This window comes from Lolium perenne, chromosome 1 (genome assembly GCF_019359855.2).
Source record: "Lolium perenne isolate Kyuss_39 chromosome 1, Kyuss_2.0, whole genome shotgun sequence".
Taxonomy (NCBI): Eukaryota; Viridiplantae; Streptophyta; class Magnoliopsida; order Poales; family Poaceae; genus Lolium; species Lolium perenne.
Window position 1 is genome coordinate 190,814,053 of NC_067244.2, and position 13,484 is coordinate 190,827,536.

The window sequence follows — 13,484 nt, forward strand, 5'->3', positions numbered from 1 at the left end:
AACAACAGATAACAAAACATTGTTAAAAGTATTCCTAACATAAGGACAATGGAGATAATTATCACTTACCTATGCAGATAAATAAGTATTAGGTACACATCATCATTATATTCTGAAAACAAATAACAATATGCAATAGAAGGAATATTGGATAGTCACCAGTTGTGCAATAACATGATTTACTATCATATCATCAGAAATTGGCGCTTCAATTTACAAACACAAAGTGAGCTTTTATTACATAATTATGAAGAAAGGAAGGTGCCTTTAGAATGTATCACCACAAGAAATTCAATTTGGCCACACGGGAGTAACAGGCCAAACTCTCCTCATATAGCATGGGAACGAAAGGGATAATACTATCCATTATATTTATCACTTCCCCTTGCAGGTCTTTAGAGCATGTCGAACTATTCCCTGATGAAGTTGAAGGCGTATCAATTGAGTTAAGGTGGGGTTTACTTGTGGCAACTGACACCTGATCAAGTGAATACAAACTTTGAATTGATTGCCCTACTGGATCATATAGACCAATTTTCCTCCCAGTGCTGAGCAGGATCCTCCCACCATCGGGCTCAAAAGCTAATGGCACCACAACATTTGCCCCAACAGAATAGTCAGGGTATGCTTTCAAGTGAATTGTGTATGCTCTGTCCCATTGGCCGTGCTCTAGCTTCCATACATCTAGACTGTTTGCTACTGGATCTGCTAGAACAGCACATAATAATCCTGCGAGCTCAACCACAAATGCACTACAAAGGTTTCTGCTATGACATGTCGCAAACCATGAGGGGCAAGGTATAACATCGAACATTCTCGTAACGATGTCGAAAGAGATAACGGCCCATTCACAGTTCTGACCCAACCTTGGTTCACTCATCCAGTACAGCATTCCATCAAGATAGGCAGGTGGCATATCATTCACAGGCAGAGGAGGTGCTGAGTTCAGACGGGCAGGATTCCAAGAGCGACACCACCGTAAAGTGCATGTCAAGTCATATTGACGAGATTTGAAGTCCTTCCAGTTATAGAAGATTTCCACCACAACATGTTCACGAGTCAAAGCGTCAAAAGTCAGACCAACATTCTTGCTGCCGACAGTGAAAGCATGCTCTTCTGAGGTTAAGTCTAAACTCGACTCCTGGCTAGAGTAGCACCTGTGAAAACCTGTGCATGGGTTGCAGAGATAGTCCCTTGTCGCGGCGCTTACCAGGTTCATACCATGGCAAGGCTTAGAGCAAACCACCTTCTTATCAAGCAAGGTACTGTCGCTACGAGTTTCTCGGAGAAATATATTCAGGGGAGCAAAACTGAAGCCCGATCGGCCAGTGCCCTTGCCGACAAGCATGACCTTTATCCTTGTATCGGTGTTCTTATATCTAAAATATGCATCGATAAAGTTTTGATTCTCAATTAATCTGAGCCACTGCTTGCAGACCAGTTTGGAGTGTATTGCTGCTTTAGCTGGCAGACGGAGTAGAATCTCTTTGGTCGCCTTAGCCTGGGTGGATGACGAGGCTATCTCTTCATCTGTTTTATGCACTGGAGCAAGGGTGTCTTCAAATAAACTGAATCTTGAACTTGGTCGCTCATATTTAGGAGATGAGTGTGTCTCCGTGATTGAAAGAATGGTCTCCACAGCTTCGGACCAAGGGTCATAGACGTGAACCTTTTTCTCATACATGCTGTGAATCTTATGCTTGCTAGTACTAGTGGCGATGATTATTTTCTTCCTTGATGACCTGCAATCGCCAAGAGAACCAATAACTCTAACAATCTGTGGCTGACATAAATCTCTTGCCAGCTGTTCGGACAAATTGATTCGAAGATTCAGTGACCAGTAACCAGAGCTATTGTCTAGCAGCTGCCAAATCTCCAAAGAGCTACTGCCATGACCGACTGTGTCGCGAAGGTCTCTGACGATACACAGACGGCTATCCATCTCCACTAGGTGCTCTCCTGATGACCAATGGTTGGTGGACGGGCATGGTACCCAGAAGGGTGGCGACGAGATGCATGCGAACGTTTCATCTGTGATCGAAAAGGATATGACGGCAACTCCTGATGCTGTAGGATACAGCAACCAGTGCAGGAAACCGTTTGCAAACACAGGTGGTAGCTTGTTCAGTGATGCATTCATAACAGCAGAAGCTACAAACTCGTGCAAGCTGGAGGGCACTCCTCCGGCAACCGGTCTCCAGCAATCACCATAGCGACCTCCAGGCGTGTACACCTCACACCTGACCGGAACCTTGTGATGGCACAGCCCAATGATCAACCTCACCACCTTGTATTCCTTTGTGCGGGCATCGAACCCCAGCCCGGTAGTGGACCTGGATGCTAGGTTAGATGAAGGTGGCAGAAGCGTGGCTGCCCGTGTGGCCGGATTGCAGATGTAGTAAGCTGCGGCAATAGCATCGTACAAAAGGATGAGGCCGCGGCACGGTGCGGGCGACACCACTTCCACATAGTTGCCACGGGCACCGTCGATGGTGAAGAGTAGGCTCCCCTTGGTTGACGATGATGATGATGGCGGCGAGAAGGGGCACGAGTACACCGCGGTGGATTCATATCTGGCGGTAGGTGCGATGTAGAGCATCTTCGGCGGTGCTCGCCTTGCTGCCATGTGGAGACCTCCGAATTCGTCCGAGGAGAGCAGCGCCGCCCAGGAGCGGCAAATGGCCTGGAAGCGGAGGACGGATTTGACAGGGAGCCACTGAAGCACCTCTATGATCATCTCGTCGGGAAGCGACGCCCCGTAACCAGCCCCCTTGTTTTCCATCCTCCTCCGCCTCTTGGTAAGAGCAAAACTGGCTGTGGAGGAGCTTGTTGATGAACATAGGGCGGGAGCACGGCCGCGCACACCAAGACGACAACAGGAATCAAAGTCTCATGGAGTCATGGATCACCTCCCAGCCAGAGAGAGAGAGGACGTCGTGAGCTGTCCACAACGTCTCCGACGCGGTCTCTTGGCAGCGCCGTGGTCAGCATCTCCTTGGCCTCCCGATCTTGTTTCTCCAGATCTGGACGTGGAGGTTGTAAACCCTTATATGGTCTTGTTTTGTGCTCCGTAGGCCCGTATCATCACGGTCCAGGGAATTTGTCGGGCCACCATAAGATTGCCGAAGATTTAACAACTCTATTTTCCAGCCAGGTTTTGAACAGTCCCAAAATAACAAGCTATTTCTCCGCTAATAGCGCGCTATAGCATATCTAGAGGATCCACGCTTAGTAATTTTGCTCGCTCTAGCGCTATTTGCGAAACAACAAGCTATATCGTCCTAAAACTTATAGCGTTAGCACGCTATTTTTTTCAAGCAAGTTGCTTTCACTTTTTCGTGGTGATGAACTGCTGTTGGTTTCACTTCTAAATCAGAGATAATATCGCTAATGCTAATAATTTTTAATAAATTATTTATACTATGTTGTTGCCTTGTGAAATGTTAATGTTAGCCTTCTAAAATACTTGAGATCTATTTTTATATGTGGTTATGTATGTATGATTCAGTCACGTTTGGATTATATATATCCATTCGTTTTAGTAAAATTATTTATTTTTTAGGCTATATTTAGTATTATTTTAAAAATATTATTTAAAATATACCACGCTATTACCACGATATAGCGTCCATAACGTTTGAAGGAGGCTGCCGCTATTTCATTTAGCACGCTATTTTAAACCTTGGCAAAAACACTCCATAGGCTTGAAGATAAATTAATTGAAACACTACCATCTCCTCGCGTTTTGGAGAGCGAAGACCTCTTTTTACAGGCAACAACACCTATAGGAGTGACGTCAGCAATGACGTCAGCCATGTGATGATCAATTCTTTCACAAAATTATGAAACATATTTGAAACATGATGGAAACACGGATATTTTTGTGAAACAAACTATAGTAACATCCAATGATGTCATCAGTTTCACTTTTTATCAGACAGTTTCACAATTTTTTTTATGTATCACTTTAGTTTCATAAAAATTTCACTTGTGTTTCAATTATTAGTTTTATATTAGACAAATGTCAAAAACATCGCCAATCTCAAAGCAAAGAGTGGACGGTAGATACAGTAAATACAGTTGCCTTTAAATTCGTTGTGTTCTTTTGGAGAGTTCCTCTCGATGCTCACAACGAGGGTGATTGGCTGAGGGGAATTATTTCACAAGACATGGGGGATTAACCAAACAAATCCACTACAAAACACCTGTACAAAACAATGTCTATGGTGGCTTTGGGTCTTAGGGTTGCCCGTAGTTGACGGGTTAGAGATATTTTATAATTTGCCACACTTTTCTTCGATTCTCTATTATTTGCCATGTGACCACCACATGTGATAGTCATGTGGCAAATAATAGAGGTGCAAAGGAAAGTGTGGCAAATTATAAAATACCCCACCGAGTCGGGCTAGTCCTGAGCCGTGTCGTGCCGGCCTGCAGATAAAAGGACCATGCCGTGCCCAGCCTTAAGGCCTCGCTTCCACGATTGGCACCCTAAAAAAAGCTTCCGTGACTAGCATTAGCCCGTGGTGGGCTGAAGGTAGACCCGATCCTTTTATTCATGTGTCTTGCCTGCGTCGGACCGAAAAAACGTACCCGCGTATGGTTGGTTAGTCAATCCAGTAGAAAACCACCAAGGATCGTAATTGCTTTCTTTTCATGACTTTTCTAATTTGTAGCTAGTTGAAAAATCTATTTGACCGTCTGATCATCTCTGAACCGTGTGCATCTCAGTGTGAATCTTTCAGGCCCTTGATCATTTGGTTTTAAATTACTGCGTGTTTGAATTGTGTGCCCGAATAGTTACGGAGGGCAATGCACATGTGTCCAAATTCACTTGGGGTCTGATTGGAAGCATGACCTTTTTCTCCTTTCCGTGGAGGTTGACGAAGGATTGATAGCGCAATCTCTCGAGAATCACACTTTCGAAGATCGGAATGGTCACTAAAAATTCCCCTTACCGGCGGGTGTTTTTCGAGGGAACAAGCCGTGGTCACCTACAAAAGGTTTTTGGCTGGCGGATGAGCATCCTCGGCGGCCAACAAGGATGGTGAGTCATCGCTTGAGAAGGGACGAGGGTCAAGGCCGCTGGCAGCGGCATGACCGCCGATGATGAACATAAATCCCTTCGAAGTGCTTCAACGTGGCGCACAAAGCTCCTACCTAGCGCGCCAATTGTGGGGGTTTCATTCCCGTTCGTAAATTTGTATGTAAGTTGGGCATTTGTGACCACAATTTGATGGTCTAACAACTTCAGGCACACATGAGTATACAGGTTCATATCCCAGGAATAGATCGCGGGTAACAACATTACTTCCTAGTGATGGTTTTGTCTTGACGATGTGTGAGTTGTTGGTGATCTCTGCGATGGAGTGACGACTTCTGGCTGTTACGTTCGAGTTCCGGAGTGAGTTCTTGCGCAATTGGTTGCTTCCTTTCATGCCTCTTCTGGCTTGGCCTCCACTCATGTGGGTAGGGAGGCCTTTTTATACTACAAAGGGATGTTTCCCTTCCGGTGGAGGGGGCATACCACGTCTCCCTTTGGACGAGACTTGGGAGTCTCAGTATGAAAGCCCCATGTCATAGGGGTGGTCATACGCATATGCGTAACGTGCACTGTTCCAATATCATGAAGCAGCCTAGAGGTCCATGATACACCTCTGTAAGCCGGGAACTAGGGTTTCGACGGGATGATGTCATTGGAAACCCTTTAGGTGTCATGCTCACGCATCCTATAAGGTCTCGTTGGCCAACTGCTTCTAGTCGACGTGGATTGTACCTTGTCCTACAAGAAGCCGATATGGCTATCCCTAGCCTGGCTTCTGGTGGCGGAGCATCGTGGTGAAGCGAGGAGACCTTGGCCTCCTGCAGAGGTCTTTCTCATCATCCACGTACCTAGTTAGTATTACCTGAACCCAACACCACCGAATAACACATACTTATCCACCATAGACAAATGATCTACATTTTTCTCCTACAAACATCACAAACACGAAGGCAAGGAATGTCATTTAGATCCCATCGTCTGCAGTCTGCACGTACATGATTTCTGACTATATCAATAATTATATGCATGTGCCTCCAACATCAGTACTGAATATCCAAGCTCCATTGGAAAAAAACGTTTGAGTCAATCTTCATAATCTTCTGAACCTTCTTATTAGGGAAAACATGACCATGCATGCTATTTGATTCTTTATATTTGCTGTAGTTCCTTGCCATGGTTGGTTTTTAATCCTATCTAGCATGGACAACTTTGGAAAATCTCTAGATTTCAAAATGTACATATAGTTCAGTAAATGACAATGTGGTTCAGTTAACAATACAATCAAATGCATAATATTCAGCTAAGCGACAATGTGATGCAAATGGAAACTTACTTGTTAAACATTTCTAAGATGCTATTTTGTAGGACATAAAATTTAGGGATGTCACTTGGAAAGCCGTAACCCAAGTGTAAGTTGTATCTCTTCTAACCATGCATAAGCTTCACGACAAATTGCTTTCATTTCCTTCATGCTAGCTTCCCACTTATCCACAATGTTGCTCCTAACTATTTTCCACAATACGTTTTTGAGATTATCACCTCTGGAAGTTTGTTGAAAATGTTGCAACATGTTCCTAACATGGAATTTTTGCTCAGAATTTGGGAAATTCTTCCACATACTTGACCAGACCCTATAGATAGCAAAAAAAATCAGTTAAGTTAACACAATCAAGTTCAGTTAAGACTAGAGTTCAAGCAAGACTAGTTAAGACTAAAAGTCAGCCAATAACTTAACTGTTGACCTTTTTTGTGTGGCATCATAGTCCATGGATATGTATTTTCTATGCCTAGGTCTTTCTTCAATGTGTGAAGAAACCATCTCCATGTTTCGTGTCCTCAAAGGTAGTTGGGAAGATACAATCATTGGGGCCCCGGCCCACAACTATTAGCAGATGACCTCTATATCTTGTTTTAATTTGAAAACCATCTATGAACAACACAAATCTGCAACCCTTAAGAAATATCCTGTTGCAAGCATTCACACTTACATAAACATTTCTTCAACCTTGACTGATCATCTAGTGTCAGAAAGAATGTGCTTCGAGTGTTACTACACCTTACCTCATTACCATAGTGCCATAAAATTTGTATAGACCAAATTCACCACCATATATCTCTTTCATTGCCAGTCTCCTTGCCCTCTGCATCATTCTTCTACTTAGTTTCGTACATATTCCATTTTTTCTGAACAATCATTGAAAAATTCTTCATGTTCATGTTTTTATTAGCTCTGAAACTCTCAACATAGTTGTATAGCAAGGAAATTTGAAAAGATTGCTTTTGTTTTCCATGTCTTGCTACGTGTGCGCACTAGAAGAGTGCCTCTTCACCATGAAATATTTTTGTTATACTTTCTTTAGATGCCGATAAGTACCAAGTACAACCTTGCTTTCAGTTTGTCCTCAATGGAAAGATGGATTATGCATATACTCAACTCTAAATGTCTTAAACATGAATTTCACATTGTCTTCATGTGAATAAGGTTTCCATAGATCCCCATCTTCTGAAAATACAAATTCAACTTCTTCCTTTCCTTCCTCAGTAGCACGTTTCTTCTTGCCTGGCTCACTTCTCTGCTCGTTGTCCTTCACATATTGATCCTCATCAATCTCATCATAAAAAAGATCCATGTCCCCTTCGATCACTGATGTCATAATCATTGTCCTCTATCACCAATTCATTGTAGTAGGAATCATCGTCATCTTGATCTGAATCATCATTTGTTGATGCTTCCACTGTTAGCACTTTCCTAGTCTTCCTCCTTGTTCTGCTATCACCTAACATTTCAGCTGCCAAGGGCTCTGGTAGCAACCAAGATAGGTCCAGGTCGTTCTTCTATTGCTTGTTCATCAACTTCAGCAGTTTCATCATGATCTATGTTCCTTTTCTTCGTAGGGCTCATAATTGGTGGCATTTGATATACTGGGAACCGAACAACATCATCCGAGTCCATCCTCCTCGGGCTATCATCATGATGAAGATAAATATTGGAAAACGGTGACCAAGTAACGCAAAGACAAACATTGTTTATGTGTTAGTTTCGGTCCTAATCTCCCTCAAACCATTTTTCTCTAGTGCAGTATTGTTTATGTAACCTTATCCTCCTTGCCATCTCATAACCCATGTCATTAACATGTGGGCCCACAAGAATTTTGTGCCGCATAGCCCAATATGCGCCATAGAAAGCCTCAATTCTGTCGCGCATATTGTTTTATGCACCACAAAATTCCAACAATTCCGTGGAGCATATTTTTATATGCGCCGTAGAAATATTTTTGTGGAGCACGCCTTTTTAAATGCGCCACACAATATATTTCTACCTATAAGCTTTTTCCTAGTAGTGACATTGTCTTCCACAACAGTGATTATGTTCAATTGACCTTCTCACGGTAATCAAATCAAATAATACACATTACTTACACATGCCCTATTGCTTTTAGCTCCAAACAATTACCACCATGGTGAAAAGAAACTGAAAAAAATATTCCATGCTTGATCATGCATCAATCATATGAACGTAACTTGCATCACTTCCCACTCATCCAATGTGTGTAGTAATAAAAAGTAAAATTTACTACCCAAGAGCACATCAAACCCTTTGCCCAAACCATGACTCAAACCTTAACATTACAACCTCCTATGAACAAAAACTAGCAAAAGTTCCAAAATTTTGTTGGTTCAAGCTCAAAAGGTTTAGCTTTACTACCCCAAAACCCTAACCAAACCACTACCGAAACCCCTATCCAAACCTCTGATTCACCACCTAAATTATCTCTCATAAGTGGACTTCCACAAATTCTACCACAAATCACGCAAAAAGGATGTGATTGAGGGGATTAGGTGTTGTCGTAGTCCGGAGGTGCAGAGCTTTCCAGGTGACGTGTAGGAGCCATCCCCGCCGCCTCCTACCAAGTGAGAAGAGCCTTGGTGGCTCCCGTCCACCTGCATGCCAACGAGGGCTGTCGTGACCAAGTGCCTCTATCTTTCCCGCTCCCTCACCTCGAAACTATCGTGGGCAGGACAAAACATACCAAGAAGCGGAGGAGGTGAAGAAGATGAATGAAATAAAGAGTCTTTTTTGTAAGAACTGCAGCCGGTCAGAACACCGTTATCATTGCCACAGGGGTCCCACATGGCCAAGTTAGAAAATACGTAATTTCAATCCTCTGCGGTGACTGTAAATTGAAATTTTCTAAATACAATGACCAAATTAAATTATTCACAGTCAAGAGTGCATACTGAATGGCTTTGAATAAGCTGATGCTAATGCAAGACTGTGGGGCGACAAGCTTCAGACCAGATGGAGAGCGTCCATGTTGGAAACTAATCTAAGAATGCCCTGTGCCACCCATGGTCAAAAACTTGGCTTGGAAGATTGCGAGAAATGCAATTGCAACTCAATCAAATATGTGTAGATGGGAAATGACTACATCAGCCTTATGCCAAATCTATGGAAGAGAAGAGGAAGACACATTTCATGTGTTCATTCGGTGCACACATGCCCGAGCCCTGTAGTGTGCAATGAAAGAGGTTTGGGACTTGCTTGATGATAATCTCATACGCCACATGCACATAATGGTTACTGAACTTGCTTCATAACATACAGCTGGACATGCGAGCTATGACGCTGATGACTGATACGTCTCCAACGTATCTATAATTTCCGATGTTCCATGCTTGTTTTATGACAATACCAACATGTTTTGTTCACACTTTATATCATTTTCATGCATTTTCCGGAACTAACCTATTAACAAGATGCCACAGTGTCGGTTCTGTTTTACTGCTGTTTTTGGTTCCGAAAGGCTGTTCGGGCAATAGTCTCGGCATTGGACGAAATCACCGCCAACCCTCCTATTTGTCCCGGAAGCGTCCAGAACACCGAAGAAGAGGCGGAGAGGGGCCCGGGGGCCACCACACCACATGGCGGCGCGGGCCAGGCCTAGGCCGCGCCGGCCTGGGGTGTGGCGCCCCAGTGCCCCCTGCGCCGCCTCTTCGCCTATAAAAGCCCTTTCGACCTAAAAACGCGGTACCAATTGACGAAACTCCAGAAAGACTCCGGGACGCCGCCACCGTCGCGAAACTCCAATTCGGGGACGAACTCTACGTTACGGCACCACTGCCGAACAGGGAATTGCCCCGGAGCCATCTCCACCGCCGTCTTCACCGCCATCTTCACCGCCATCGCTGCCCCCATGATGAGGAGGGAGTAATTCACCCCCGAGGCTGAGGGCTTCGCTGTAGCTATGTGGTTCATCTCTCTCCCATGTACCTCAATACAATAATCTCATGAGCTGCTTTACATGATTGAGATTCATATGAGTTTTGTATCACTACTATCTATGTGCTACTCTAGCAAAGTTATTAAAGTAGTTCTATTCCTCCTGCACGTGTGTAAAGGTGACAGTGTGTGCACCGTGTTAGTACTTGGTTTATGCTATGATCATGATCTCTTGTAGATTGCGAAGTTAACTATTGCTATGATAATATTGATGTGATCTATTCCTCCTACATATGCATGAAGGTGACAGTGTGCATGCTATGCTAGTACTTGATTTAGTCTTTTGATCTATCTTACACTATAAGGTTACTTAAATATGAGCATTATTGTGGAGCTTGTTAACTCCGGCATTGAGGGTTCGTGTAATCCTACGCAATGTGTTCATCATCCAACAAAAGTGTAGAGTATGCATTTATCTATTCTGTTATGTGATCAATGTTGAGAGTGTCCACTAGTGAAAGTGTAATCCCTAGGCCTTGTTCCTAAATACTGCTGCGTTACTACTGCTTGTTTACTGTTTTACTGCGTTACTACTGCTGCAATACTACCACCGTCAACTACACGCCAGCAAGCTATTTTCTGGTACCGTTGCTACTGCTCATACTTATTCATACCACCTGTATTTCACTATCTCTTCGCCGAACTAGTGCACCTATTAGGTGTGTTGGGGACACAAGAGACTTCTTGCTTTGTGGTTGCAGGGTTGCATGGGAGGGATATCTTTGACCTCTTCCTCCCTGAGTTCGATAAACCTTGGGTGATCCACTTAAGGGAAAACTTGTTGCTGTTCTACAAACCTCTGCTCTTGGAGGCCCAACACTGTCTACAGGAAAGGAGGGGGAACGTAGACATCAAGCACTTTTCTGGCGCCGTTGCCGGGGAGGAAAGGTAAAAGGTACTCACACTCCGGATCTCGGCTACTAAGCTATTTCCCGCCACTGTAAGTACTCGAAGCTATTTCCTTTAGATCCTGCAATTGCATCTTTTTGTTTCTTGTTTACACTAGTAAGGCATAATGGACAACATCTGTGAGCTTTTTATTCTATTTCCTGAGTCAAGACATGAATGGTTTAATGCGAAAATTAAAAAACCCATGGAATCTTATTTGCATGCTAGTAGCAATGATATTAGTATGAACGCTTTGAATACCATTGTTGCTAATGATATGGAAAATTCTAAGCTTGGGGAAGCTGGCTTTGATGAGCACGATATTTTTAGTCCCCCAAGCATTGAGGAGAAAATTTTCTTTGATGATACTTTGCCTCCTATTTATGATGATTATAATGATAGTGGTCTTTTGGTGCCACCTACTATGGAGAGTGAATGTTATTGTGATTATACTATGCCTCCTATATTTGATGATGAGAATAATAATGATAGCTACTTTGTTGAATTTGCTCCCACTACAACTAATAAAATTGATTATGCTTATGTGGAGAGTAATAATTTTATGCATGAGACTCATGATAAGAATGCTTTATGTGATAGTTATATTGTTGAGTTTGCTCATGTTGCTACTGAAAGTTATTATGAGAGAGGAAAATATGGTTGTAGAAATTTTCATGTTACTAAAATGCCTCTCTATGTGCTTAAATTTTTGAAGCTACACTTGTTTTATCTTCCTATGCTTGTTACTTTGCTCTTCATGAACTTTTTTATTTACAAGATTCTTATGCATAGGAAGCATGTTAGACTTAAATGTGTTTTGTATTTGCCTCTTGATGCTCTCTTTTGCTTCAAATACTATTTCTTGCGAGTGCATCATTAAAACTACTGAGCCCATCTTAATGGCTATAAAGAAAGAACTTCTTGGGAGATAACCCATGTGTTATTTTGCTACAGTACTTTGTTTTATATTTGTGTCTTGGAAGTTGTTTACTACTGTAGCAACCTCTCCTTATCTTAGTTTTGTGTTTTGTTGTGCCAAGTAAAGCCGTTGATAGAAAAGTAAGTACTAGATTTGGATTACTGCGCAGTTCCAGATTTCTTTGCTGTCACGAATCTGGGTCCACCTCCCTGTAGGTAGCTCAGAAAATTAAGCCAATTTATGTGCATGATCCTCAGATATGTACGCAACTTTCATTCAATTTGAGCATTTTCATTTGAGCAAGTCTGGTGCCATTTTAAAATTCGTCAATACGAACTATTCTGTTTTGACAGATTCTGCCTTTTATTTCGCATTGCCTCTTTTGCTATGTTGGATGAATTTCTTTGATCCACTAATGTCCAGTAGCATTATGCAATGTCCAGAAGTGTTAAGAATGATTGTGTCACCTCTGAATATGTTAATTTTTATTGTGCACTAACCCTCTAATGAGTTGTTTCGAGTTTGGTGTGGAGGAAGTTTTCAAGGGTCAAGAAAGGAGGATGATATACTATGATCAAGAAGAGTGAAAGCTCTAAGCTTGGGGATGACCCGGTGGTTCATCCCTGCATATTTAAAGAAGACTCAAGCGTCTAAGCTTGGGGATGCGCAAGGCATCCCCTTCTTCATCGACAAATTATCTGGTTCCTTCTGTTGAAACTATATTTTTATTCGGTCACATCTTATGTGCTTTACTTGGAGCGTCTGTATGCTTTTGTTTTTGTTTGTGTTTGAATAAATGCTTGTGTGGGAGAGAGACACGCTCCGCTGGTTCGTATGAACACATGTGTTCTTAGCTCATAATATTCATGGCGAAGGTTGAAACTGCTTCGTTAAATTATTATATGGTTGGAATTGGAAAATGCTACATGTAGAAATTGGTGTGATGTCTTGAATAATATGATACTTGGCAATTGTTGTGCTCTTGTTTAAGCTCTTGCATCATATACCTTGCACCCATTAGTGAGGAAATACATAGAGCTTGTTAAAATTTGGGTTTGCATGAGTGGTTTCTCTAGAGTCTAGATATTTTCTAGTAAGATGTTTGAACAACAAGGAAGACGATGTATAGTTTTATAATGATTGTAATATGTCTTTTATGTGAGTTTTGCTGTACTAGTTCGTGCTTGTGTTTGCTTCAAACAACCTTGCTAGCCTAAACCTTGTATCGAGAGGGAATACTTCTCATGCATCCAAATCCTGAGCCAAACAACACTATGCCATTTGTGTCCACCATACCTACCTACTACATGGTATTTTCCGCCATTCCAAAGTAAATTGCTTGAGTGCTACCT

The 13,484-nt window shown here is 42.5% G+C and overlaps 1 protein-coding gene across 1 annotated transcript; it reads right to left on the reverse strand.

Annotated features, from left to right (window-relative positions):
- Nucleotides 1-277: 277 nt before the first annotated feature.
- Nucleotides 278-2,782, reverse strand: LOC127335873 (uncharacterized). The gene has a single exon (XM_051362606.1). It carries the CDS (start codon nt 2,780-2,782, stop codon nt 278-280), a length of 2,505 nt encoding a protein of 834 aa, XP_051218566.1.
- Between the last annotated feature and the right edge of the window lie 10,702 nt (nt 2,783-13,484).

Excerpts from the sequence above, each read along its gene's own strand:
- LOC127335873 (XM_051362606.1), bottom strand. The coding sequence starts at position 2,782 with ATGGAAAACAAGGGGGCTGGTTACGGGGCGTCGCTTCCCGACGAGATG.